This window comes from Sturnus vulgaris, chromosome 1 (genome assembly GCF_052056855.1).
Source record: "Sturnus vulgaris isolate bStuVul1 chromosome 1, bStuVul1.hap1, whole genome shotgun sequence".
Taxonomy (NCBI): Eukaryota; Metazoa; Chordata; class Aves; order Passeriformes; family Sturnidae; genus Sturnus; species Sturnus vulgaris.
The window spans coordinates 155,380,434-155,407,719 of NC_142243.1; the positions used below are offsets into that span (position 1 = coordinate 155,380,434).

At 50.8% G+C, this 27,286-nt stretch overlaps 3 protein-coding genes across 12 annotated transcripts; 1 reads left to right on the forward strand and 2 right to left on the reverse strand.

The window, feature by feature from the left end:
* Positions 1-26: 26 nt before the first annotated feature.
* On the reverse strand, positions 27-6,556 carry NAPRT (nicotinate phosphoribosyltransferase). Of its 3 annotated transcripts, none has more exons than XM_014880463.2 (13): positions 6,355-6,556; positions 5,311-5,438; positions 4,677-4,759; positions 4,086-4,216; positions 3,893-4,008; positions 2,981-3,174; positions 2,692-2,832; positions 2,456-2,540; positions 2,258-2,338; positions 1,386-1,488; positions 1,151-1,308; positions 850-957; positions 27-722 (listed from the first exon to the last, which is right to left on the reverse strand). In XM_014880463.2, exons 1-13 carry the CDS (start codon positions 6,539-6,541, stop codon positions 663-665), a joined length of 1,575 nt encoding a protein of 524 aa, XP_014735949.2. In that variant the 5' UTR covers positions 6,542-6,556; the 3' UTR covers positions 27-662. The 3 variants fall into 3 exon arrangements, with proteins under 3 accessions (XP_014735949.2, XP_088036409.1, XP_088036403.1); XM_088180283.1 differs by lacking the exon at positions 6,355-6,556 and adding an exon at positions 5,939-5,978; XM_088180277.1 differs by lacking the exon at positions 6,355-6,556 and having other exon boundaries at positions 5,311-5,780.
* A 1,113-nt stretch (positions 6,557-7,669) lies between these two features.
* Positions 7,670-23,052, reverse strand: EEF1D (eukaryotic translation elongation factor 1 delta). Of its 8 annotated transcripts, none has more exons than XM_088180249.1 (9): positions 22,947-23,052; positions 15,559-15,682; positions 13,765-13,836; positions 10,597-10,668; positions 9,367-9,463; positions 9,172-9,275; positions 8,644-8,880; positions 7,883-8,077; positions 7,670-7,771 (listed from the first exon to the last, which is right to left on the reverse strand). In XM_088180249.1, exons 2-9 carry the CDS (start codon positions 15,676-15,678, stop codon positions 7,733-7,735), a joined length of 936 nt encoding a protein of 311 aa, XP_088036375.1. In that variant the 5' UTR covers positions 15,679-15,682; positions 22,947-23,052; the 3' UTR covers positions 7,670-7,732. The 8 variants fall into 8 exon arrangements, with proteins under 8 accessions (XP_088036375.1, XP_014735943.2, XP_014735946.1 ...); XM_014880457.2 differs by lacking the exon at positions 22,947-23,052 and adding an exon at positions 17,385-18,529; XM_014880460.2 differs by lacking the exon at positions 10,597-10,668 and having other exon boundaries at positions 22,947-23,050.
* A 588-nt stretch (positions 23,053-23,640) lies between these two features.
* On the forward strand, positions 23,641-25,644 carry TIGD5 (tigger transposable element derived 5). Its single transcript, XM_014880433.2, has one exon. It carries the CDS (start codon positions 23,753-23,755, stop codon positions 25,508-25,510), a length of 1,758 nt encoding a protein of 585 aa, XP_014735919.2. The 5' UTR covers positions 23,641-23,752; the 3' UTR covers positions 25,511-25,644.
* Positions 25,645-27,286: the final 1,642 nt, after the last annotated feature.

Sequence of the window (27,286 nt, forward strand, 5' to 3'; positions counted from 1 at the left end):
TTTCACTGGAATTAGGGTCAGAGCCATTGTGGGAAAAGGCCTTTAGTTTATTTTTTTTTTGCTTAGTCTGAAGCTCGGTGCGGGTTAGAGACACGTTTCTCGTGGGAACAGGGGTGAGAGAGTTCAGGTGGCAACCTGGAGCTGGGATCAGCCTGGAGCCAGCCTCCACATCCCAGGGAATTTGGCCAGAATGGAAAGAGTTGGAATGTGGCCACAGAGACGAAGCTCAGAATTGCCAAAGCAAAGAGTGTCTGCCACGGGTATCCCATGAGTGTCCCATGTCACCCTTTTGGTGGCACTCCAGGCTTTGTTCTAGTGCCACCAAGGATGGGGAGCCACCACAGAGGGCACTGGGCTGGCAGGGCCACCAAGGAAGGCACAGGAGTGGCAGGGCCACCAAGATAAGGCACAAGGCTGGCAGGGACACCAAGTTAGGCACAGGACTGTCACTTCCAGGGGATGCAGGGACAACTCTGCCTTCCCCATCCCTGTGTTCCCATCTTCCCTACTGGGAACCCAGGGCACTCTCCCAGTTCCTGCAGGTTCCTCAGGTTTACACCAGGCAGCGGAAAGGTCTAAATTAGAGTTGTTAATTCCTAACGAGGCACCTGGGCTTCCCAAAAAAAGCACAGAGCAGGAGCTGGGGATGAGCAGGGACCCCCTCAGTGGCTGCCCTGACGCAGCTCCAGGAAGAGCCGGTGCAGCCGTTCCGTGACAGCCACCTGGGAATGGGAACAAGAGGGGTCAGGGAGCAGCTCCGTGGTGGCTTTGCTCAGGCCACCAAATCCAGTGGCATTCCCAGGTTTGTGACAGTGGGAATGTGCTGGATGTGGGAAGTGCTGGACGTACCGGGTAGGGCTGCGGCTCGTGGAGCCGGCGGTGAGCGGGGCTGAGCAGGTTGAGGGACACCTGGGCGTGGGTCCTCACCTCGGGCAGGCTGGGGAGGGGCTCACACACCTGCAGGGATGGAGATCCACGTGGGAAGATCCACGTGGGAAGATCCATGCAGGAAGACACCACCCAGCACCAATCCCAACGAGCCATCACATCCGGGTTGGCACCGGAGTTGTTGGCACATCTCAGAAGCCACCCTTGATCCATCCCCCAGTATGGAAGAAGAGACCTCCCAGGAAATGGGACCAGCCCTGACCTGGCCATCCCTGAAGTAGGTGCGATGGAGGGGCTCCACAGTGGTGGGAATGACCTTGGTGGTCTCCTCAAGCCGCCCCAGGACACGGATCCCCAGCTCCTGCCCTGCACTGGGTGACGGCTCCTCTTCCAGGGCCATGAGGTCCATGAAGGGGTGGCCTGCCAGGAGGGCATCAGGAAGAGAGTTATGGAGCAGGAGATTCCCCCAGGACTCTGGGAAAGGTCTCCAGACTCACCAGCAGCGTCATAGAGCCGATAGATTGCCTTCATCCCTGGGATTGTCATCTTCTCCTCATCCTCCGTGAGCTTCAGGCATGGGGAGCCATTGACTTCCACCAGCTGTGGAAGAAGGGAAGGGAACCTGTGACCCTTTTGGGGAGGCCACTCATGTAAAGCAGCTGAAAAAAGACAAAAAACCCCAAAACCACCCTAAAGTTGGGCATTCTGCCTCCTCCTGCCTGTGGAGAACTTGGAGCTTCTGGTGGGTAAAGAACTGGCCACGACCCAATGCTGGCACCTGGAACTTGGTGTTCTGGGCTGATCCCCCAGTGTGGGCAGCAGAAGAGGGGGGAATTCTGCCCCTCCACCCTGCTCAGGTGAGATCCCACCTGCAGATCTGCTCCAGCTCTGTGATCCAACATCAGGAGGATGTGGAGCTGCTGGAGCAGGTCCAGAGGAGGCCATGGAGATGCTCCGAGGGATGAAGCCCCTTCCAGTGCCTAAAGGGGCTCCAGGAGAGCTGTAGAGGGACTTTGGACAAGGGATGGAGTGACAGGACACAGGGAATGGCTTCCCACTGCCAGAGGGGAGGGATAGATGGAATACTGGGAAGAAATTCCTCCCTGTGAGGGTGGTGGGGGGCTGAAATGTAATTCCCAGAGAATCTGTGGCTGCCCCATCCCTAAAAGTGTCCAAGACGGGGCTTGGAGCAACCTGGGATAGTGGAAGGTGTCCCTGCCCATGGTGGTGGAAGACCTTCAAAAATCCCTTCCAAGGCAAATTCTTTTGTGACTCTGTGACTCCAGTGGGGCTGGATGGCCATGGAGCAGGTGTGGACCACCTGGAAGTGGCTCAGCAAGGACTGGGATATCTGGGATTCAGGCTGTACCTTGTAGACACAGCCCAGCGATGGCTGCAGGGGACACGTCACCAGGTTGGTCCCGATGCCGATCATGTCGATCTCGCTCCCCTGAGGCAGCAGAGAAAACAGAGACCATCAACATCCCAGCCCTACCTGCACCAGGGACAGCCCAGGTGACATCCCAGCCCTGCCAGCACCACCCGGGTGTGCCAGTAGGTTCCTCACCTCCCTCCTGAACTCCTCCAGGCTCTGCTCGCTGATGTCATTGCTGACAGCGATAGGGATGGTCCCAAACCAGGGCACCTGGAAGCTGGAAGGAACAGGATTTGGGACGATCTATGGATCTGTCTGCACCACCCAGAGCCATTAGGGCTCCCAGATCCTGGCAGAATGAGGAGCTGGGTGCGGGTGAGGATGACAAGGATCAGTGACATCCATCCCAGAACTGGCGTGGGACTCACTGAGCTCCGCAGGCTCGGAACACTTCCCGGATTTCCTTGGATTGCTGGGCCAGGTCCCCGCTGTCCAGGCGCACTCCAATGGCCTGGTATCCCAGCTGGTGCAGTGCCAAGGCCACAGCACAGAAATTGGGCAAACCACTCCTGGCATGGGCAAGGAAAGCATTAATGACAGCTGGGACACGGATCCAGGGTGGATCCAGCAGCATTTCCAAGCCCTGTGCCAGCCAATATTCCTACTTCAAGGCCACCAACGAGGAGGGACATCCATCCCCTGTGCCATGGTCCTCACCTCCTGACACAATAGGTGTCCAGCAATCCCTGGAAGTCACACGGGAAGGTGACAGCGTAGGACACGAAGGCGGCCAGCTCGCCCTGGTTGGTCTTGCCAGGAGGAGTCTGGAGCAGGTCACAAACACGCTGCAGCCAGGACACAGCCAGGTCTGCGAGATCCACGGGATCTCCTCCCGCTTGAGGCAGCAGCTCCTGCCAGGGGAACATGGGATTTGCACAGCCTGTGGCATTAGTCAAGGTGCCAGGAGTGTGGGAACAGGTGGAGTGTTCCATTCTCCATCCATCACCATACTCTAATCCCTGTCTGCATTCCCATCCCCATCCTATCCCATCCCTATTTCATCCCACATCCCATTCTCCACCCCTATTCACATTCCCATCCCACATCCCTATCCCATCTCCTCCCATCCCTAACTCCATACAAACCCCATCCCACTTCCCTCTGCCCATTCCTATCCCCGTCCTAATCCCAACCCACATCCCATCTTCATCCACATCCCATCCTCAACCCCATTCAATCCCTACCCCATTAAATCCTCATCCAATCCCAAACCATTCCCATCTCCATTCCTTTCCCCTTCTACATCCCCACCCCCATGAGATCCCTATCCCATCCTCATTCCACCCTTACCTGCACTCCCATCCCTATCCTCATCCTACTCCCATACAATATTCATCCCCATTCCCATCCCATTCCCATCCCACTCCCATACAGTATTTATCCCCAACCCATCCCCATCTCAATCCTACCCCCTCCCCATTCTTTTCCCCTTCTACATTCCCACCCCCATGAGATCCCTATCCCATCCTCATTCCACCATTACCTGCACTCCCATCCCTATCCTCATCCCACCCCCATCCAATATGCATCCCCATTCCCAGTCCCATTCCCATCCCAGGCACCGCTCACCCGCGGCTGCACCTCCTCCAGGCACCGGAAGGACATGACAAAGGAGTGAGCGATGGTGCCGCGCACGGGAATTCCGTAGAGTTTTCCCGCCAGGATGTTGCTGGTGCAGTCGAACCCTGCGAGGAGGGACGGGGGGGACACGCAGGTGACGGCAGGGCCGCGGTGGCACCGGGCGCTGCGGGGCGGGACTCACCCCCGATGTAGGAATATTTGGATGCCGACAGGGCTCCGTCCGGCCCCTGCGCACGGCGCAGCCCCATCTCCATCAGCTTCATGTCCGGGCCGGCGAGGAGACGGAATCTGGCAGCGTTGGTGGCCACCAGGCTGTGGGGACAAAAAGGGACAGGTGACACAGAGCCAGCAAAGCCAAGGAGAAGGGGGTCCAGGACTCTCCTTGCTTGGATGAGGCAGGGATCACTATGGGACTCGGTGGACAGGGATGTGGTGGAGTTGACTAAGAGGATCTTGGGGGATAGGGAGATCCTAAGGGTGACCTGTCCATCTCTCAGGAGAACCTGGGGATAAGGAGGCCTTTCAGGGAACCACAGGGTGAGCTGGACATGGAAAGTCCTCAGGAAAACTTGCGGGGGACAGTGGTACATCCTCCAGTAGTTAAATTCAACTGGTAGAATTCCAGCAGTTAAATTCCAGCAGGGGACTTGTGGGGTCACTGTACCCCTAGGACTGGGGGGGCCTCACATCTCCCTCTGGATTGGGGGGTGTTGCACTTCCCTGCCCCTCTCCATCTTCCAGGGGCTTTGGGATCATCCCCATCCCAAAATACCTGGCATAGTTGACCAGGCACAGCAAGGTGGTCTCCAGCAGCTGCACCACCAAGAGTGGCCCCTTCACCTGCAGGAACGGCACCTGTGGGAACAGCGGTGACATCCCAGTCCCTCTGGAACAGGGAGGACCTGGGAAAGGCAGGAATGGGGGTCCAGGGGATCCCAGAGTCAAGGAAAAGGGAAGGCCTGGGCCTGGGAGAGGTGGGATGGTCAGGAAAGGGGTTGCAGGGGGATACTGGTGAAGGAAAAGGGGGTACAAGGGGATCCCAGTGCCAGGGAAGGGGGTGCAGGGGGATCCTGTTGTCCAGGAATGAGGGTCCAGATTGCCCCTGTGCCTAGGAAAGGGGTTCCAGGGGTTCCCAGTGTGAAGGAAAAGAGGGGTCATGGGGTGGGGACACCCAGGATGGCCAGGACAGGGGTTCAAGGGGTCCATGGTGTTGAGGAAAGGGGGGGTGGGAATTGGGGGTTGGGAAGGTGAGAATGGAGATCAAGGAGCTCCCAGGGTCAGAGGAAAGGGGGGCACTGGGAAAAGCAGGACTGGAGTTTCAGGGGATCCCAGGTTCAAGGAAAAGGGGAGATCTGGGAGCTGGGAGAGGTGGGATAGTCAGGAAAGAAGATGGAGGGAGGTCCCACCCTGGGAAAGACGACAGAGCCCTCGGGAATGGCGGTGACGGTGACCTCAGAGGCGTCCAGGGTGGCCAGGTAGTCGAAGAAGGCGTCGTCTGTGGTGCTGGGCAGGACAGAGCGCAGGTACGCGACATCTGCAGGGACAGCACGGTGACACCAGGGACAAGGGACACAGGGGGAGGACACTGAGCCTCCCATGGACAGGTGGGTGACAGCAGGTGGGTGACAACACCGCCAGCACGGAGCAAGACCAGAGGGGTTGGCACAAGTTCCCTCTGAGGGACATCTCTGAAGGGTGTCCCTGTGTCCTCCTAAGTTTCCCTGAGGGCTCTTCATGTCCACCCCGGCCATGCGCCCCCTGAAGGGTCTCCCTCTCCCCAAAGTCCCTCTGAGAGATGGCCCTGTCTCCTTATGAGTTGTCCTGATCCCCTGAAGTCCCCGGGGGGGGTTTCCCTGTCCCCCAAGTTCCCCTCAGATGCTGTCCCTCTCCCCCACCGTAGGTCCCCAGTCCCCCAGGTCCCTCCCCAAGTCTCCCTGCGGGCTTCCCGTCCCCGGATCACTGAGAGATGTCTCTGTTCCCTTAGGTCTCCCTGACACGTCCCCAGACACCCCTGGATGCTCTCCCATCCCTTACAAGTTCCCTTGAGTTGTTCCCCCATCTTGCCCGGGGGGAATTTTCCCCCTTTCCCCCTTGTCCTTCCCACCGCTCCCCGCTGTCCCTTCCTGACCCTCTACCCAGTCCCCTTCCGTCCCCTGGAATTGTTCCAAAGCCTCCCTGGGAAGATTCCCTTCCCCCTCTCCCAACACTTCTCCCGTCCTTTCCTCATCCTCCCCCCGGTCCCCTCCTGTCCCCACTGTCCCCTTGAGTTCTTCCTCTCTCCCTCCCCCTTGACCCCTCCCCACAACACTGCTCCCGTCCCTTCCTTATCTTCTCCTTCCTGGAGTTGTTCCCCTATCCCGCCAAGTCCCACGGGGACGGTCCCCTCGCCCACCGCTCCTCCCTATACAACCCTGTCTCTGTCCCTCTTGTCCCTCGCTGTCGCCACGCACCGGCAGCGGAGAAGCGGAAGGCTCGGAGCCCCCGCAGCCCCTCGGCCAGGCCGGCCCCGAGCGCGAAGGAGCCGCGGAAGGGCGGGCGGCGGAAGAAGAGCTCGGCGGCGGCCGGGGCGCGGTGTCGCCCGGCCCGCCAGTGCCCGTAGGCCATGGACACCTGGTACAGGTCTGCCAGCGGCGCCATGGCGGGGCGGGGATACGGGGACAGGGGAGGGGACACGGGGTGGGACGGGGGAGGAACGACCAAATAGGAGGGATGCGGAAGCACGGGGTGGGAGGGCGCGGGGATGGCAGGATAAGAGGGATACGGGATGGCGACACGGGGACACGAGGGTGGCAGCACAAAGAGGCCACGGGCCAGAGTCGGCGACACAGCTAGACACGCGGGCTGGCAGCGCACAGTGGATGGCAGAAGAGGGAGGATACAGGGACAGTGAGACACGGGGGACAACGGGGACAGGGAACTAGGGATAACACGTGGGGGACAGAGATGGTGATACAGGGGACACGAGACAAAAATGGCAACACACGGGTGACAGTGGCATGGCGACCGACGCAGGACACTGGGCACAGGGATGGTGGCCCATGGCGGACACAGGACACCGGGGATGGCAGCACACACAGGGGACACACCGGTGACATGACACAAATGGGACACAGAGGGCACGCGTGGCACCAGCTGTGGCAGCACCTGGGCCAGCAGGGACTCAGGATGGCAGCACAGGGAACAAGTGGCATTCCCAGCAGTGCTCTGGGGGTGGCAGGAGCCTGCGAGGGACACGTGTCACATATCGAGTGACTGGCCCCACCAGGACAAGGGACAGCCTTGCAGCACAATCCCGTGTCCCTTGGTGGCCCCAGACCTTGGACTCTGGCACTGGGACAGACCTCGTATTCCCAAAGTCAGGAATGTCACCTGTGCTCTCCTCAACTTAAGTGACCTGGGCAGGGAGTTAGTGGGCAAAGAGGCATGAAATCCATCCAAAACAGCAATTCGTGGATGCTTCCTGGTTATTCATCCTGGATTGTTGTAGGGAGTGACTGGGGTCTCTAAACTTTGGGAAAGGTGACTGAAAAACCCAGAGACCTTTATTCCAGCCCCCAAATTCAGGTCTATGTCTTGAGACCTTTCCTTCTATGAAGGATGGGGAAATCATGGAAAGGTTTAGGTTGGAAGAGACTAAATATCTCTCATTCCAATCCCCTGTAATGGGCAACCTTACACTAACCCAAGTTGCTCAAATATCCCAAAGTCTCCCCACAGATCCCCCTGAAGAAGCTGCACTTGAGGGAAAAAACCCAGGACCCAACATGCACTCCCACTGTTCATCTTTATTAATTCCGGGTTCGGAGGACGGGGATACAGTTTATCCTTCTAAATCTTGTTAAAAGCAGCAATATCCACGCTCTGCACCTGGAAGGGGACAAAAACTGGAGTCATCCAGGAGTTCCCAGGAAAACATACCCTGAGTTAACCCCCTCCCCTGGGTTCCAGGCCCTTCCCACATCCCATTCCAACACTTACATAGTCCTCAAACTTGGTGATCTCCTCCTCCAGGATGTCTGTCCCGACTTTCTCGTCCTCCACCACGCACTGGATTTGGAGTTTCTTGATTCCATATCCAACTGGGACCAGTTTGGAGGCTCCCCAAACCAGCCCATCCATGTGGATGGACCGGACACATTCCTCCATCTTGGCCATGTCAGTCTCGTCATCCCACTGGAAAAATGGGAATTGGGAGGTTTTAGTGTTTTCCTGGACATCGTCAGCAGCTCCAAGGGGTATCCAGGTGACACCTCTGGAAATGTCACAACTGATCCCAAACGCCCCTTCTTGGCTGGGGAAGGCTCCAAAGACCTCAGAGCTACTTCCAATGCCTCAAGAAGATCCAAGAGAGCTGGAGAGGGACTTTGGACAAGGATGGAGGGTCAGGACAAGGGGGAATGGTTTTAAACTGGAATAGGGTGAGATTAGATGGGATTTGGGAAGGAATTCCATGGTGTGAGGGTGGTTAGGGGCTGGAATGGAATTCCCAAAGAAGCTATGGCTGCCCCATCCCTGGAAGTGTCCAAGGCCAGATTGGAACAACCTGGGATAGTAGAAAGTCTCCCTGCCTATGGAATGAGATGAGATTTAAGGTCCCATCCAGGCTTCTAAGACAACAAAACCCACCCCGCTCCGAGCCCTTGCCTGGAATTCCACAGGTGCCACCGCCATCCACTTGGATGAGAGAGGATTCCCAGCCTCACTCCCTGAGCTCCCAAATTCCAAAAGCCTTCACTCACCGGCTTCACATCCAGCAGGATGGAAGACTTGGCAATGAGTCCTGGCTTCTTGGCCTTCTTCTCCGCATACTGCCGGAGCCGCTCCTCCCGGACTTTGGCAGCTTCCTGGTCTTCCTCCTCATCATCACTCCCAAAAAGGTCAATGTCATCATCCTCATCCTCCTCAGCAGCAGCTGGCTCGGATTTCTTGGCCGGCAGCTCCACTTTTTTGGAGGGAACACTGAACGGTTCCACTTTCTTCACCAGATCCAAGGGTTTTTTAAGGGAAGAAAGAGGGAAAAGATTAACCTGGAGGTGGAGCAGAGCAGCCAAAAAAATGCTCAAGAATGGGAATCTCCACTGCTCAGGACACTGAACAATCCTCACACTGTGGGATTTACATGGATTTATCAAAACAGGACGTTTTTACAAATCCATATAAATCCCTATGATTTATCCATATAGATCCGTATCAGTGCATATAGATCCACATGGATCTTTGGTTATAATTCCTAGAGAAAAAAATCCCAGCATTTTTCCAAGGCTCACCTGGGTTGGAGGAACAGGTGAGGGCTGGTGGGAAGTTGAGGATTTCTCCAGAGCATTCAGGCGGCTTTCCAGCTTGAAAATGGCCATCTGGAGATCTGCAACAACTGGAAAAAAAGGAGGGAAAAATAGGGAAAATTACTTTAAATTCCCAGTTGCATGTCAGGTCTCCAGCCAAGACAAGGAATTCTCTCTCACCACTGCGGAGGTTCTGGTTTTCCACTTCTAGGTGGGAAATTCGGGACAGGAGTTCATTCTGGTCACCAGCAGCTCCAGAGGAGGATGTGCTTGCACTCTGCAACAAGGAAAACCAGGATGAGATTGAGTTGTTTCCCCTCCTCCTAAAAAATCCATGAAGCAAAGCAGAGTCATGTCTTCGGGGAGGAAGGAAGTTCAGGAGCTGAACTAAAACCAAGGATATTTTCTCTAAATTAGGATAGAAACTAATGGAGCAGCTCTATAAAATGCAGCATAGACTAAATCCCGAGGAATTTCAGCTGGCGCCAAGGAGCAAAGGATAAAATCAGTTTTCCCACTCTCAGATCCCAAAATGCCTCTAAAAACCACATAAAATTTATATAAAATTTCACACCAAGCCCCCTACAAATCTTGGAGTCCTGTGGTCTGCTCTCCCAACCCACTGAGGGACAGAAATGACCTGCCTAAGGTAACGCTGGGAAAGCTGGAAATATCCCAGGAATTCTACACTCCCACCTTCCCCAGCCCAGCTTTTAACTCCTCTCCTAACAATTACAATCTGCTTTAACACATCCTGAGGGAATAATTATTCCAACTCTGGCTTCAAATGGATTTTTTGACAGCAAAAAAAAAAGCTTTAGTTTTTTTTTAATGTTAAGGAGGCTCCTTATCCGTCAATTCCAGGCAGCAGAGGGAAAGAAAATAACAGGATTTGCCCTTGAATTGTCATTTCTAAGTGAAAAGAAGAGAGAATAATTTATTCCCTTTCATTCCAATGTGGAATCTCAGCAGTCACAGAAGATGGAAAGAGGGAAAAGCAGGGATAAGATGAAGAATATGAGGCGCAAGGAAAGGTCTGAATCATGGAACGGATTTGGGTTGGAAAGGATTTTAAGGATCACCCAGACCAACACATTCCACAATCCCAGGCTGCTCCAAGCCCTGTCCAGCCTGGCCTTGGACACTTCCAGGGATGAGGCTGGGAAATATCCAAGGGGCAGAAAAACAATTCCATCTCCGCTGCCTCAGCTGTGGATTCAGGCTCAGGGAGGTGAGTGCAGATCCCTGGACAAGGAGCTGGGACAACTCCTTGCTGTCAGATGCCATTATCCAGGTTTATCCCAGTGCCAAAGGACAAACCTTGAGGAAGGAGAACTTGCTCCAACCTCATCCCACCAAATCCTCTCCCGTTTTTTTTCCACAGGCTCCATCCCTGCAGGGCTCACTTACAGTGGAGCGTCCTGATTGTTTCTTGGGACGGGCACAAGGAGCTTCCTTGCTCCGAGCAGGCGTCTTCTGCTGCTGCAGGATGGGAAAAAGTTTGGCAAGATGGGAAAAGGTTTCGCAATTCCAGAGGGAGCTCAAGTGCAGGGAAGAGCCGCATGCAAGGGGAATTTATGGAGCAGTGGGGAACAGCATTGCACTCCACACAAACATTCCCCCAGGAATTCTGGGATCTTCTCCACAAACACCTCAGTGTCTGCAGGGAGCTCATGCAGCGCTGTGGGCTCATCACACCATGCCAGTCCTGATGCTCATAGGATAAAAATCATGGAATTACAGAGGTGGGAAAATCCCTCTGAGCCCCATGGAGTTGCACCAAGGCCATCACTGTGTCCCGAAGTGCCAGATCCACAGGGATGTTCAATCCCTCCAAGGATGGGGATTCCACCTCCGTTCCTTTCCATAAGGAATTTTCCTAACATTCCAGCTAAATTTCCCCTCTGGTAGTTTCCTCTAATCCTATCCCTCATTTCTTAGTAGTAGATACTGATTCCCATTTGGGAATCCTGTCAGGGATTTGTGGGAGTGAGAAGGTCCCCCCTGAACCTAATTTTCTTTCCCAGGCTGAGCCCTCCCAGCTCCCACAGCTGCTCCTGGTCCTCCAGACCCTTCTCAATCCATTCCTTTCCCAGGAAACAATTCCAGCCCCTCCATGTCCTTGTCATGAGAGCCCAAAACTGATCCCAGGATTGGAGGTGCCCCAGCAGTTCCAGCACACACAGAGGAGATTTCTCTTCCCTGTCAATAATAATTCCTCAAAAAAGAAAGAGGGAAGAGCATGGGAAGTGTGAGGGATACCTGTCCCAAGCTGAAGCAATCAAGAGATCATAACTGGAACCCTTAAGACAATCCAAGAGACACAACCATGACCCAAATCCTCAAAAATTATGGAAAAATTGCCTTTATGAGACTGTGGGATCTTCCCTGCGGAGAGGATATTGCAAGCTTTGGGAATGTGGACAACACACTACCATTATAGCACAGAAACATCATTCCCTCTTCCAAACCTCTTCCAATTCCCAGCTCCACACAAGCATCTGTGAATTTTATGAGGGATAAGAATTGAAAATTCCAAAGGTGGGGAGTTCCACAGCATCACTTCCCTCTCTTCTTCTGCACTCTTGTATAAAGCCCTCAGATAATTTATTTTTAAGCCATAATTTTTGTGCTGAACCCACCTTAAAGCTGCAGCCCATCTCAAATATTTTGGACAGCTGAAGTGCTTGGGAAAGTTGGAATTGTACATAAATTAATTATCTAAATTAACTATCTGAACAAATCAAATCAAATCCCTAGGAATTATGAAGGGTACAAAACAGGAATTTGGCTGAACATCAAACATCTGGGATATAAACATCTGTTATTCCCTGAAATTTGAATCCCTAAAATACATTTTAAATATCAGAGACAATAAAATTTTTCCCCGTGTTCAGGTGGAATTTCCTGTTCTACTTCCTGCTTTTCTTCATAATTGAGGAACTCCAGACTCTCATCATATTCCAAGTGCTCATTCCTACATTTTATGACAATCTCAGCCTGAAATTCCCAGCAGAAAGGCACTAAAGTCCCATTTTCCCATATTTTCACAGCTAACTCTTCCCTTGCCACATCCTAAGACCTGTCATAATAACTCAGGAGGAAGGAAAGACAAAAATCCTGGGATTTTTGCTCTTCCCACTTTTCTCTGGATCACACAGTGTAAATTTTGGGGTTTGGGAATGGAAGCAAGAATGTGAAGGAATGTTCTAAAGTCCAGCCTGGTTATCCAAGATTCATGATGATCCTTGAGGGATATTCCAACAATTTTTCAGCCATGTAGAAGATCCAACCCCTTTCCCAAGAACAAAAAAATATCCAGCAGAGGAATTTTTTACATCCAGCACTAATCCCCAAAAACATCTCCAAACAATTTATATCCCAAAATTCCTGTCCTGGCTTTGGGCTGTTGCTTTACTAATTCCCTGTTATAGCACCTGGATGACCCAAACTTGTGGGATTCTCTCCCAAAAAAGCTCTTTAACAGGAATCAGGAAAGAAATTCCTCATCTTTGGCAAAACACTCAAAGATGAGGATGAGCAGCACTTCCAAGTGATTTGGGTTTAGATTCCCTGTCCCTTGTCCAATTCCAAAAGGTCTTCCCAAAGGAATTTTTGACCCTGTTTGGGATGGGGCCCTCCTTTATCCTTTTTTTTTTTTAATAAAATGAGCCAGTTCAAGAACATTTTTCCTTAAGCTGTTGGTTGAAATCCTCATTCCTTACATTCATCCCAAATATCTGGCTCCTTTCTGCTGGTGGAAGAAAGAATATGGAATATTCCCCTTGGGAAAGGGGGAATTCCTTGTTGTTCCCTCATATTGGACTGATCAAAGACAAAAGTTGAGATTGCTAAACATTCCAAGAGGGAATTATGAGGCCAAATAATGGATAGATTCCTTTGGGAGTCCCACTGCAGAGGCAGGAAATCAAGACACCTGGGCTGTATTCCATGAATTTTCCTTTCCCATAAAACCACTCATTAGTATTTTAACTTCCTTTTACAAAAATGAAGATTTTTTTCAACGCTCTTGTCTGCACTCAGCACAAAAACACCTCCACAAAGTACATTCCTGAGCTCCTCCAGGATGCTCCAGCCTCAGAGCTTGTAGCCAAGCTGAATTCCCTGGATGCAGCAGATGAAAAACACCTTTTTTTTTGTTGTGTTTTTTTTGCACATCCCCTAAACTGGAAGTGGAACAGGGAAGAGAAGGTGGCAGCCCAGTGTATCCCAAAAAAGAGCCACACACTCAGCGAGTTGGAACCTGTTAGTTAAGACCCATGGGAACATCCCACCAGAAAAAAAAAAAAAAAAAAAAAAAAGAAAGAAAGGAAAGGAAGGACAAGTCCAATTCAGGGAATTCTTTTAACCCAAATCCAGTTTTGGCAGCGCTGCAGGTGAGCAGCACATGGGGAGAGGGCGGAGCTGGTGGCACACGGCGCTGCACACCTTGGTCTTCTCTAATTTCCAACCAAGAAGCCAAATGATCTATGGGATTAGAATTTCATTAAAAAAAAAAAAAAAAAAAAAAAAAAAATGGGATGCAGGCAGCCAGCTGGTGAGAGCTTGGGTACTCACTCCGGCCAGTGATTTCTGGATATTCTCCCTGGCTCTGGCAATGTCGCGGAGGATCGTGCTGGCTCCGTTCTCCTGCAAACAGCGCAGAAAGAACCAAGAGTTTCTTTTTTAAAAAAAAAATATTAAAGCATGTGGGGAAAAAAAATTCATCAGGGAAGTTAAAAAAAAAACAAAACAACAATTTAAGGAAGGAGGAGTGAGGGAATTGGGAATTGTCCTTTCCATGATTCAGCGATTTTTGCCATAAGGATTGGGACTAAATCAGGCAATCCCTGGTCACATGTCCAGAAGGATCATCCAGTCAAAGAGCTTTTAAATTCCCTATGATTACCCTGAAAAGTCTGGGAAGCTGCCAGAGGGTTGGAGTGACTCCAGAACTCCTTTAAAACTCAGCCTCTGGAAGGATTTTTCCATATTACCTGAGTTCAGGCAGGAAGTGACAATTCTGACTCCACTATCCAGAGAGGTGGGACCCAGAACACCAAGAATTTTTTTCCCTATGCTCCTACTGCCATGCCTTAGCCTGGATTTCAAGATTCCCTCCCAGGAAATTCCATGACCGTTCACTCCTTGCCTTTCCCAGACTGCAATCCCCACCAGCAAGATCCAAGATGTGAAATTTCCCACAAATCCCCAAATCCTGAGTTAAACAGAAAATAAAGGAGAAACAGCCTGGACACATGCAGGTGGGCCCCACTTCCTGCTGCTTCCAAGGAGGTTTTGAGGATATTTTTCCGTAAGGGAAGTGGCTGATAAATTCCTGCAGGATCTCTAAACATCCTTCAAACCACCTCTCCCAGCCCAAACTTGACTGGAAACTCCTCATGTGCCTTGACATAGTTGAACTGTTCCAAGAGGTTTTCCCTCCAAAACCTACTTCCAGCATTCATCCAGAGCTCCCAATTTTTTTTTTATTCCCAATCTCCCAGGTCTTGTGCCAGCACCTAAATCAGGATGGGTAGCAGGAATAGCTGCAATGTGCCTAAAAAGTTATCATTTCATCAAAAGCTTCCCTATAAACACTTGCAAAGAGGCACTGAACACTCAGCATTCCAAAGGCACAAGCAGTTAGGAGCAGGAAGAGGTTAGGAAAGCTCTGAACCTTGGAACAGGAATAATTTGGGGATAATACTACTACTACTACTACTACTACTAATAATAATAATAATAATTATATTTCAGCACAGCAGGATCATGCTTCCCCCTCCACCTTCCCCTCCCCAACTCACCAGTACCACAGAGTCTTCCACTGGAATACCCAGAATATTTCCAGGAGTACAAAAAGAATGATAAAACATCCCCCCCCCGCCCCCCCCCCCAAATCTTTGGAGCTGTGGTGCCTCTGTTCAAACTTAAGGTCTGTATTCCCTGGGAATATCCCAAAGGACTGCTCCAAAATGGAAGCAAAGCAGCGTTTTCCCTGGATGAAAGGGGACAGGGATGCTCTTTGCCAATAAAATTAGGGATTTGGGGATTTCCAGCTCAAACTGTGCCCCCACAGATCCCAGCAGCCTGGAAAAGTTAAGGATAACTGCTGGAAGCTGGGACTGGTTCATCTGTTAGAAGGGCACCTGATCTCCCAGTTCTTTGGGATCAAATCCATCAGATTCTACAGAAAACGGTGGGAAAAAAAAAACAACAAACCAAAACAAAACCAAAATGGGTCATAAACAGCTTAGAGAGCTCCAGGGAGACTTGGAAAAAAGCAAACAGCATCAAGAGCAGAAATCCCCAAAAAATCCAGGTGGATCAGATCCTTTGACTTACTCTGGAATTCCTGGGATTGGGAATTACCTGCTGGCGGGAGGGGGCACCCATGGGGCCGTTCATCTGCTCGTAGAACCTTCGCTCAGCGTCGTCGTATTTGTACTTCTCAAACCAGATCTTGTCGTGCAGGAAGTAATCCACAGCCATTTTCCTGGGAAAAGGAGGGGGAAAAATATCCACAAGAAATGAATTCCTGCAAGGATTGAAGGTTAACAGCTCATCATGAGCGGTTTCTGTGCCTGCAGGCTCGGCTTGGCTGTGGATTTAAGCATGCAGGATCCTCTTAAAAAAGCAGGACAGATTAATCACCCACCTGCCTGACCTGGGCATGGAGTGAGGATGGGATGAATCAGCTGATCCACATTTTATTCCACAAAAAAACCCAGGATTTTTCTAGTTCATGCTAAGGAAAATGTCTTGTGTAGAAAAAAAGGGATTTGAAATAATGGGTTGGGAAAAGCATAAAGATCATTTAGTTCCTACCCCCTGCCATGGGACACTTTCCACTATCCCAGATTGCTCCAAGCCTCATCCAGCTTTTCCCTGGATACTTCAAGGGATGTGGCATCCACAAGTTCTCTGGGAAATCTTTATTAAAAATCAGTAGCACTTGGAAGGGTCAGACCTGGCACTACACGGGAAAAAACAGCACAAATCACCCCAAATCTGCTGGGCAACGGGGGATTTTTATGGAGCAGCTTCCAAAGGTGGGTTAAATTCTTAATTTGAAGGGAAACAGAGCCCTCAAAAGAGAGGAAAAGAGGAAGTGCCCTGAATTCCAGCAAGGGACAGGGACAGAGCCAGCAGAAGTCTGAGGAGGTGGAGAGCAGCACAAGAAAATCACAACTGGAGCAGGCTCCACAAAGCCTCTCCCTCATCATCCTAAATCCCACAGCTTTCCATAAAACACTTCCATGGAAGCCAGAGATGATTTTCCTAAAATCAAATCCCTTCTTATCTCATCTACCCAGTTGGAAAAGACCAGAGGCCACCAGACACAGGAGCTGCAACAAAACCACTCTCCACACCCAAATCTCCAGGACCTGCTGGAATTTCAGCCAGGATCATTCACAGGAAATCCCAAATACAGAGAAATTTACCCCATATTTTTACAGAGACACATAGATTTTCCCAAATATCCAGTTATGACCAACTAAAGAGGACGTGATCCCAAACGGGACCAGGTGAAAAGTATTTTACCCCTAAATCCCTTGACACAAAGATCCTAAAAGCTTTCCAACAAAATCCCAACAAAACTCATGGATCAGAAATGCCAGAAATGAGGATGGACACTCCAAGAGTCCTTTTTTCCAGGAATATCCATCTCTACCTTAGCTCTTCAAACATCCAAGCCTTTAGAAAGGATCCAAGAGCATTCCAAAAATTAACAGACTGGATATAAATTCACTCAAAAAAACCAAACTACAGCACATGCTCCCACCAGAGTGATTCCCTACATTGCATTCCAGACATTTCCAAACCTTCTTGAAGCTGGATCCTGGTTAGGATGCTGATTTTTATATGGAATGAGAAGATGGAAAGGATGATGGTGCTTCCTCCATGCAAAAATGGGGATACTGAGCTCACTTCCCAGCCCTGCATTTCAATATTCAACCTCTAGCTGCACACAAACACAGCCTTTATCCCCCAGAATTCCTCAGGAGAAGGGGAATTCCTTGAAGGATTTTCCCCTCTGCTCCCTGCCCACTGGAATAATCTCAAAGTCCACCCAGTCTTCTCCACATGCAAATTCCTTCCGGCTCAATCCCGACCCGGCCTTTTTTTTTTTTGTTTTGGATTTTTTTTTTTTTTTTTTTTTGCATGGGCGTTACCCCCAAAGAAACTTCTCCTACTTCATTTCTGGAGCGGGAATGCTCTGAGCAGCTGGATGGGAGGGATTTTCTGCAGCAGATTCCTGGATCTCTGTTTTCTCCGCTGCTCTGGCCGCTTCCAGGGCGAAATATCGGGATTCAGCCCTGTCGTAGGTCACCTTATTCAGCCACACGGATTCACTGTCCTTGTGCAGGAAAAAGCTGGTGGGATTTTCCTTGGGAATATCGGGAAGCTGAGGGTTGGTGGTGGCGATTTCCGTTTGCTTCCCATGGTTGTTGTGGATCTTGGATGCTTCCGGGCAGCCCCGTTGCCGCTGTTGGGTTTTATCCAAGGGGTGCCCGTCCAACATCTTCTCATAAAAATTCTTCTCAGCATCATCGTAGAGAGGCTTTTCCAGCCACACCTCGGATGCCAGAACTTCCCAGTTGGAAATCTGCGGCTTCCCATTGACCGTCTGCTGGTCGGAGCTGGGCAAACTGGGAATGGAGGCCACGGGAGAGTTGGGAATGTCGGGAGCCAAGCCTGGCGTGGCAGGAGTGGGCAAGGCTGTGCCATAGCCCTCGTCTGGTGTTCCCAGCCTGGAATTCGCCCGCACGGATGGGATGGCCAGGACGTTGGGAGGAATGAAAAACTGGGATTTTTCCATGAATGCCCTCTCAGCCTTATCGAAGTCAAACTTGTTGATCCAAACCCCTTGGACAACGTGGTGACAGGCGGCCAGGCTCCCGTGGGAACACACTGGGAGCATCCTCGCCTTGGGAATATCATGGCTGGATTTCGACCTGGCCACGGCAGGAGATTCCTGAGCCATTTTTCCAGTCTCAGGTGATTCCCAACTCTGGGAATCTGCTAATTTTCTCCTGTAGGCGCTCTCGGCGCGGTCGTACAAGGGCTTGTCAAACCACACGTGCTCCGCCGACATTCCCGCCAGGATCGCCTCCAGCTTGGAATCCTGAGCTTTGGGTTTCGGGGAGCGCTTCCGCTTCCTCTGTTTTTTGCCATTCCTGGGTTTTTTCGGGTCCCCCTTGAATTCTCCCTCGATGGAATCCTCGTGGCAGATCCCGTTGATGGCCTCGGGCTCCGGCGCTTCCCGCTCGGCTTCGTCGTTCCGGTGCTTTTCCAGCCAAACCTTGTCCACGGAGCAGGGATTTTTCCGTGTCCTCATCTTCCCGAAAAAAAATGGGCAGCATGGAGAGATAAGCACAACATATGTAGTGGCAGCAGAGCAAAGCAAGGGCATGCAGGAGATGTTTGTTTAATCCGTTAACATTCCCGGGAAAAAGTGCAAATATTCCATTTATTTCTCCCTTTTGGGATGAGTCTGAAATCCAAGGAATTCAATATGGCTGGAACTGCCTTCCACCTAAAATATTCCTGCCAAGAATTACCATTATTCAAAATTTTAAGGCAACAGGCAGGAAAGAAACCCACAGGATTTTGTTCAAATCACTGGGAATTACAGGATATTATTCCAAGTTAGTGGATTAGTCACTAACTATTTGTTACTTATTCGAAATTAGGCAAAATTTTGGGAAAACTGGCTCCACTTTTGGAGTTTTTGGAGGTTATTGCTTATACTGGTTGGGTTTTCCTACTAAGAGGCAGCTAAAAAATCGGGATTAAATTCTGGGATAAAATCCAAGTTATTGGCAAATTAAATTTGTCCATGAGCTGGAAATCTCGTGATTAATTCAATAATTAACTAACAGAAACTGACCCCTGGCAGGCTGCCAAATAAAATTCCAAATTCAAATTATTCAATTCAAATTATTATTTCAAATGAAATATCCTCAAAGGTTTGTAATTCCAAAAATTCTTGGAAGATTTTGGAAGCATCAAATCCAAGGCTAAATTTTAATTTTAAATTTTAATTTTAAATTTTAATTTTAAATTTTAATTTTAAATTTTAATTTTAAATTTTAATTTTAAATTTTAATTTTAAATTTTAATTTTAAATTTTAATTTTAAATTTTAATTTTAAATTTTAAAATTCACTGCTTTTAATTTAGAATTTTAATTTCAAATTTATTGCTTTGATTTTAAAACTTACACAAATGCTTTTTTTGGGTCTTAGTATTTCCATTTAAATTGATATATTAATAAAATAATATTCTGCCTTTAAGCACTTAAACTTATAGAGTTTAAAATATTAATTAGATTCCAATTAGACAAATTATTAGGAATGGCAAAAGGACATCTTATTTTTCTTTTTTTCCCTGGTGTTGGGAAACTTTGATTCGGCTAAAAATGCTTAAAAATTGAGTTTTCAATTGACAATTGGAAGAAAAAATTTAAAATTAAACTTATTTTGAATTTTTAAATTTATCTTAGGTTTTTCTCTTTTACTTTATGGAGCAATAAATTCCTCGTTAGAGCCTTGTTAGGACCTTTATATAGAAATAAATTTATTTTCGTAAACAAAAAATAATGAGTAAAATAATTTAAAAATTGTGCAATTTTACACCAAAAATCCTATTTTTTTAAAATTAAATTTAAAATATGAATTTTTTAAAATTAAATTTAAAAATTCTTTTTCTCCATTATTTAATCTATTTTTAAGGGATTTTACTCCAGTTTTTAAGCAGCTCCAGCCCTTGAATTGCAGCCCTCATGGATAAGGTGAATTATGGAGTAGGAATTCCATAAAAAGGAACTCCCAGGAAATTTCCTCCAACTGACAGAGCTGAAATGAATTTTAAAAACTCTTTAAAATTAATTATTTCCAAGAAAACTCTGCAGTAATTTGTCTAATAAACATCCCACCAGTGCTGGCATTCTCAGATTTTCCAGAATTCCCAAAATCAACACAACAATTAGAAGGTACTTACTTTTTTTGTTCCTAGGACAGCATAAAAAAAAACCAGGATAAAATTAGAGACAATTTCCAATTTCTATGGATCCAGCAGCTCCTTAACCAAATCATTTGATTAATAATTAACAGATTAACTAATTAACATATTTAATGACGTTTGGAGCTGATGAACCTTCCAGAACACCATGAAGTTTGTGAACCAACACCACAGAAAACGAGTTTATTTTCATTTTAATAACAAGAAAAGGAACATTATTGTGATGTTATCCAAAAGGATTCTCCCATCTGGGCAGCCTGAGAATTCCCAATCCTGGCATGTGTTGATAGAATTAAGGATCCCAATTTTTGGGTGATTCCAAACATTTCTGCAGCATCTTTTTGTTTCCATGAGCAGCCAAAACCTTACGTTCAGTCCTGAAAAAACCCATATTTCCAAGGAAATAAAGCTTCTAAACAAGGAAAAAAAATGTAATTTCTCTTCTGCGTCCATCAGTTTTCCTGGAAGAACCTGGGAAAAATGGATTTTAATCACAAAAACCATCACCTTTCAACATTTTCCACCCAAAACTGCCATTTTTACCTCCACAAACACAAAGTCTTAGGATTAAAAACCACACGCTGGCATTGGGAATGTTCTCCACTGGGAAAAGTCACAGCCCAGAAATTCCAGATGAGTTCAAGAACCATCAAGGCAATCGAAATATTAACATTTGTATCTAATATTTATTCATATAAAACTCGCTGTTCTGCTGGTTTCATTCCCTAAAACTGGCTCTTTCCAAATTCCTGCTGATTTCATTCCCTACAATTGGCTCTTCCTTGAGTCAGACCCTTCTCATCACCTCTGCTATGAGACAAAGCTCCCCATTCCAGGAAAACACCACAATTCCCATCCTTCATCACCTACAAACACAATTTTCTGCTCCAAGCTGAAAATTCCTCATGAGATAATCATGGATATGAGAAATCAGCAGTAGGGAAAGGCTGGGAATGTGTCACCTTCAGGAGACACAGGGGAACAAAAGAATTGGGAATGAACAGCTCAGGTGAGGAAAAAATCCTACCTGAAGGTCAGAGAGAAATGGGACACACCTGGAAAAGGAAAGAGTTACAGCAAAACAGTTCAGAAAAAGGGAATTTCTCATCCCTGAGGATTGTGATCATCAGCATCCCAATCAATTCCAAATTATCGGTGACCTGGATGCGACAGAACAAATCCATATGGGATTTCTGGGAACGCTGATGCAGCAGCCTCAGCAAGTTTAGTTAGGGATGTAATCCCTCAAAAACCCCGTGGAGCACAACAGCAGGCTCTGCCCGTTCCCAAAATAGATTGGAAATGGATCCCTCCCTCCTGAGATCAAAAAAACAGGGAGAGGACAAACCTCAGCAAGGTGATGGAAATTCAGGAACAACAGCACAAGAAAAGCGGGACAGGTGAGATAAGCAGAGCCCAGGTGCACCTAGAGCTGATTTTCCAGGTTTCCCAGCTCCAGGGTAAGTTTGGAAAAGCAGCCAAGGGGGTTGGGATATGAGATGGATCAGCTGCTCTGTGCCAGGACACGGCAGCAGCTCCAGTTTCCCTTTGCAGCAAGTGACTGGACAAAAAATCCCAGGAATGGGGCGAGAAGCAGATCCTCAAGGCACCTGGAGCAGCTGGGGATGTGAGGGATCCCTAAATTCCCTTCCCTACCCGGGCAGGAATAACACTGATCCCTTTATCTCCCCCCACCCAATCCAGACTTGAAGATGTGAGGCTTTAATACATCAGGAACATTCCCAAAAATCAGGGAATATGTCCCCATAATCTGTGGAAAACCACAAAGGTTTAGGGAGACCCCCAGCATGAGCCCACCCACCCCTTACCTGTAACAGAGAGTTCCTAAATCCTAGGAAAGGAAAAGGACCATAAAGACATGGAGAATCCTAAAATCTCCCCTTCCCTGTGTCTGCTAAGGGGAAAGGGATCTCCCAGATGTTCTTTTTTGAGGTGTGAGGGGAGTAGAGACCCCACTGGGAATATGGAGGGGGCTTCCATATGCCCCTTCCCAGAACTTTTAAAAGGAACCTGAAATATTGGGCGTGGGGAGAGTCACCACAGTATTTCCTGGGATTTTAAGTGGAGAAAGTGATCCCAAGAAACAAGGGCATTCCCGAATCTTTTCCTTCAGGACTCTTCGGGACTCCTATGACCCCCCTTTCCAGACCTACTAAGGGAAAAGGGACCGAAAACGTGGGGTCACCCCAGCATTCTCTAGGATTCTAAGCATGGAAAAGTTATCCCAAAAACCAAGAGCACCCCAAATCCTCTCCCTTAGGACTCTGGGGGAATGGAATGGACCCTAAGGACAATGGGAGAACCACCCTAAACTCCCACTTCTGAGGCTTTAACCTCCACATACAAAGAAGGACCCCCAAAACTCCCCTCATCCCACCACTCTGAGGAAAGGAGCCCCATTCTGTAGGAGAGAACCCGTAAATCCCTCTTTCCATAGGAAAAGTGCCCTAAAGAGAATAAAAGGGGTGATCACAACCTCCTTCTTGGGGATTCTGAGGTGATAAAGGAACCTTATACACCCTGAAGGGCCCCCTGAGCACCTTCTCCCCAAATATCAAGAGAGGCCCCCCCACCTCCCGCCCAAAGGGGATAAAGGACTCTCTGGAGACGCCCGAAACTCCCATTATCGAGGCTCAGGGAGAGGGAGAAAGGACCCTAAGTGAGGATATAAGGATTGCTGGGGACTTCAAGGGGCTGGAAACCAGGACTCACCAGCAGCGCTGAGCCCCCCCAAGGCCCCTCCGCTCCCTTCGGCCGCCGCCGGGATAGAGAAGGGCAGCACACGCCGCGCGGAGGGTTATGGGGGACGCGCGTACCACACGTGGCGCGTGGGGGGATGGTAAGGGGGTGCTCTGTGGAGACACAACGTGTAGCACCCACAGCGCGGGGCCTGTCCACCCCCACACTACATGAGACATGTAGAACATCACGGGGGAGTGGAAGAGGGATGCGCGAACCAACCCCCCGTAACTATTAGAATGCGCTACCTCCCCTTTTCCTTGCCAACTTGGATTCGTCCTCGTACCTCCGCTAGCGCCCGTGGGTTGTACCACTCTGTAAAAAGGGGGATACGCCACCTCACTGCTTTCCCCGCGCTACTTCCCTGCCTCCCCCGGGCTGATCCCCTGTATTTTACGGGGGGAGTTACGGGAGGAAGAGGCTCCGCGCTGTGCGTGCGGCGCATTGTCTCCCTCCGCGCACCTCTTCTCCCTCTCGTGAAAGCCAAGTGGAACAGCTCAAGGGGGAAAGCGACGTGGGGGGGGTAGGGCAGCGGGATGGCGCTCTCCCCCCTTTTCGCAGCGTGGTACAACCCACAGGCGCTGGTGGAGCTAGGAGGAAGAATCCAACTTGGCGAGGCAAAGGGGAGGAAGCGGCGCAACTTAGTGACTGTGGTGGGGTGCGCGCATGCGGGGGACCGGAGCGGAGACAAAGGCGCCGCCGCGCCCCCCCCACCCCATCTCCGCATTCCTCCCCGGTTATAACGCGCCCCCCATTCCCATGGATGCGGGGGTCGCTCCATGCCCGCGGGGGAGCCGGAGGAGGGCGGGGGAATGGCGGGAGGGCGGCGGGCAGGAGGAGGAGGAGGTGGAGGCAGCAGCGCATCACCCGGGGGGGTGTCGGTGAAGATGTCGCTTCGCCGCGCCTACTCCATCAAGGACAAGCTGCAGGCCATCGAGAGGGTGAAGAAAGGCGAGCGCCAGGCGTCGGTGTGCCGGGCTTTTGGGGTGCCGGGGGGCACGCTCCGGGGGTGGCTGAAGGACGAGGCGAAGCTCCGGTGGTTCCTGGAGCAGCTCGGCGGGGAGGTGGGCACCCAGCGCAAGAAGATGCGCTTGGCCAACGAAGAGGAGATCGACCGCGCCGTCTACGCCTGGTTCCTCGCCCTTCGCCAGCACGGCGTGCCGCTCTCCGGACCCCTCATCCAGGCGCAGGCGGAAGCCTTCGCCCGGCAGATCTACGGGCCTGAATGCACCTTCAAGGCGAGCCACGGCTGGTTCTGGCGCTGGCAGAAGCGCCACGGCATCTCCAGCCAACGCATCTATGGCGAGGGCGGCATCCCCGCCGAGCCCGAGCGCGCTCCGGCCACCCGCGCCGAGGTCCTGCCCGATGCCGGCGGCTACGGGGATGAGCAGATCTACAACGCCAACATCACCAGGCTCTTCTGGAAGCTTCTGCCCGGTGCTGGAATCACGGCAAGGCGTCCGGCCCGTGGTGAGCGAGTCACGGTGCTGCTGGCCGCCAACTTGACCGGCTCCCACAAACTCAAACCCTTGGTGGTCGGGGGTCTCCGCGATCCCGCCAGCCTCCGGCATCACAATCAGGAGAAATTCCCGGCTTGCTACCGCTACAGCCCCGAGGCCCGGCTGGCGCCGGCGCTTCTGCAGGCTTGGTTCTTTGAGGACTTCGTGCCGGGGGTGAAGCGGTACCTGCGGCGGAGCTGCCTGCAGCAGAAGGCCGTGCTGCTGCTCAGCTCTGCTCCATGTCGCTCTGGATCGGGGGCTGAGGATTCCCCGCAGCTCCAGACTCCGGATGGGTCCATCCGTGCACTCTTCCTCTCCAAGGGTCCGTCTGGGAGTGGCTTGGCCGGAGCAGGAGGCCGAATCCCGGCGCCGCTGGAGCAAGGGGTGGTGTCGGCCTTCAAGCAGCTCTACAAACGGGAATTGCTGCGCTTGGCCGTGTCCTGTGGTGGTCCCGGCGGTCCTGCAGACTTCGTGCGATCCTTCCTCCTCAAGGACATGTTGTACCTGGCTGGCCTCTCCTGGGATCTCATCCCACCCGGATCCATCGAGAAGTGCTGGCTGCTGGGGCTGCGCGCTGCCTTCGAGCCGCAGCCCGGCGAGGAAGAGCACGGGGACACTCCGGGAGGGGAGGAAGGTGGAGGGGACAGCAAAGTCTTCAGTGACCTGACCCACCTGGCCGCCTTGGCCTTTAAGCGCTTGGCTCCCGAGGAAGTGTCCGACTGGTTGCACTTGGATGACGCAGCTCCAGGTGCAGAGGAGGAGGATGATGATGGCGAGGAGGACGCCGAGGAGGAAGGCGCCGAGGGCTGCGGGGTGGAGGAGGATGAGGAGGAGGAAGCAGCCGGTGGCAAAAGGGGTGGGGAAGGAGGAGATGCTTTGCTGCCCACGGCTCAGGAAGCCATCCAGGGTCTGGAGACGGCGCTGCGCTGGCTGGAGGGACAGGACCCCCGGGAAGTGGGGCCGCTGAAGCTGGTGCAGCTCCGCTCCCTCATCTCCATGGCCCAGCGGCTGCAGCACGGACGCAGCCCCCAATCCTAGGACAGGGACAACCCCCACTTTTTGGCTACCAACCACCCCTGGTTGGCCACAGAGCTGGGGACACCTCGGTTGTCCTAGGGGGATGGTGGTGGAGGTGCCACTCGCCCCCGTGACCGTGACTTCTTGGGGATCAGGAAGCCCAGATGCCTGTGGGTCACAGTTTAGGGGATTTTTGTTCAACAGCTCGAATTCAAGGGTTGTTCCTTACCTAAATATACTTAGGAGGTGCTATTTTTTACATCCCTTGTGGTCCCTGGTCACTGGCACTGCCAGAAAGGGGGTGGATGCCCCCCCCCCCCCCCCAAATTGCCCAGTTCCCCCAATTCCATGGGGAGAAAGGGCTAGGGAAGGACCTGCTCAGCATCCCTGGGATAATGTGGGATGTTACACTGAAAAAATCCCCAAATCCCAGAGCAGGGCTGAGGTGGGCACAGCCAGCTGGACAGGGGCCACTCCTAAGGTGCTGCAGGGGAATTATTCCACCTTGAAATAGGCTGGTGATGTCCTTCCCACTGCCAAAACAGAATCCTGTTAAACAAGGGTGGTTTGGGACTGGTTTAAGACAACTTCCTTCAGGTACTGGATTGGGAAAGGGACACTTGGGTGGCATCCAGGAGAGAGAGTCACCTCCATCATTCCCATCACAGCTGGGAACACCTGGACCACGGAGACCTGCTGAACCAGGTACCATCACCTGAGCATCCTCATGGAGCTGAAGGCTCCAGGGATGGGGGTTGAGGTGCTCCTCATGGGGTTTGTGGGGTGGCCGGGGCTGGAGGACACATCTGGGTGAGTTGAGGTTGGAGCAGGGAGAGCTCCTGGCACTGCGTTGGAATACTGGAGGCATTTGATAGGAATTTATCAGCTCCTGACTTGATTTGGATGAAATTTTAGGCGGGTGGGGGTTTTTACTTGTTGGGTCTTTGTCTCCTCGCTGCAGAGTTTATGGAAATTAAATGGATTTTTATTTCCATGTGGAGGTTGTCATCTGTGAACTGTCACATGGAGCCATCCCAGAGGGATTTGGGTTGGCACCCCAAGGGGAACCTTCATGGGGTTCTGTCCTCTCAATGTGGCCTTCTCCACAACAATGGGGTAAAATCGTGTAAAATCATGTTTCTGTTTATTTTATTTATCATCTTTTGCACCAAAACCACCCCACAAAAAGATTTTGGAGCTTGGGATATGGCTCATTTCAAACAGGAGTTTGTGAATGAAAGGAGGCTTCAGTTCTGTGACAAAAATGTTGCAAAGTTCATTGCAAAGAGGGTACTGGGCTGGAGGTCTTTGAACTGGTTTGGGGGGGTGAGAATATAAAATTATGGAATGGTTGGGGCTGGAAGGGACTTGCAAGGCCATCAAATTCCAACCCTCTGTTGTAGTCAGGGACACCTTCCACTATCCCAGGTTGCTTCAAGCTCAGTCCAAACTGGCCTTGGATACTTCCAGGGATGGGGCAGCCACAGCTTCTCTGGGAATTCCATTACAGTTCCTCACCATCCTCCCAGGGAGGAATTCCTTCCCAATATCACATCTAACTCTGTCCTCAGGCAGTGAGAAGCCATTCCCCCTTGTCCTGGCACTCCAGGCCCTTATCCAAAGTCAGGGCTCAGCATCCAGATGTTCCCACCAGAAAAAACCTTTTCATCCTCAAAGCAGTTCCCAAATAGTTGCTAATTGCATCCGTGCAGGTGCCAGGAGGCAAATGGAGCTTAATTAAAGCATGGAAAAGGCTCGGATCCTCTCTGGATGGGCAAGTTTGAGTTTCTACGCCCT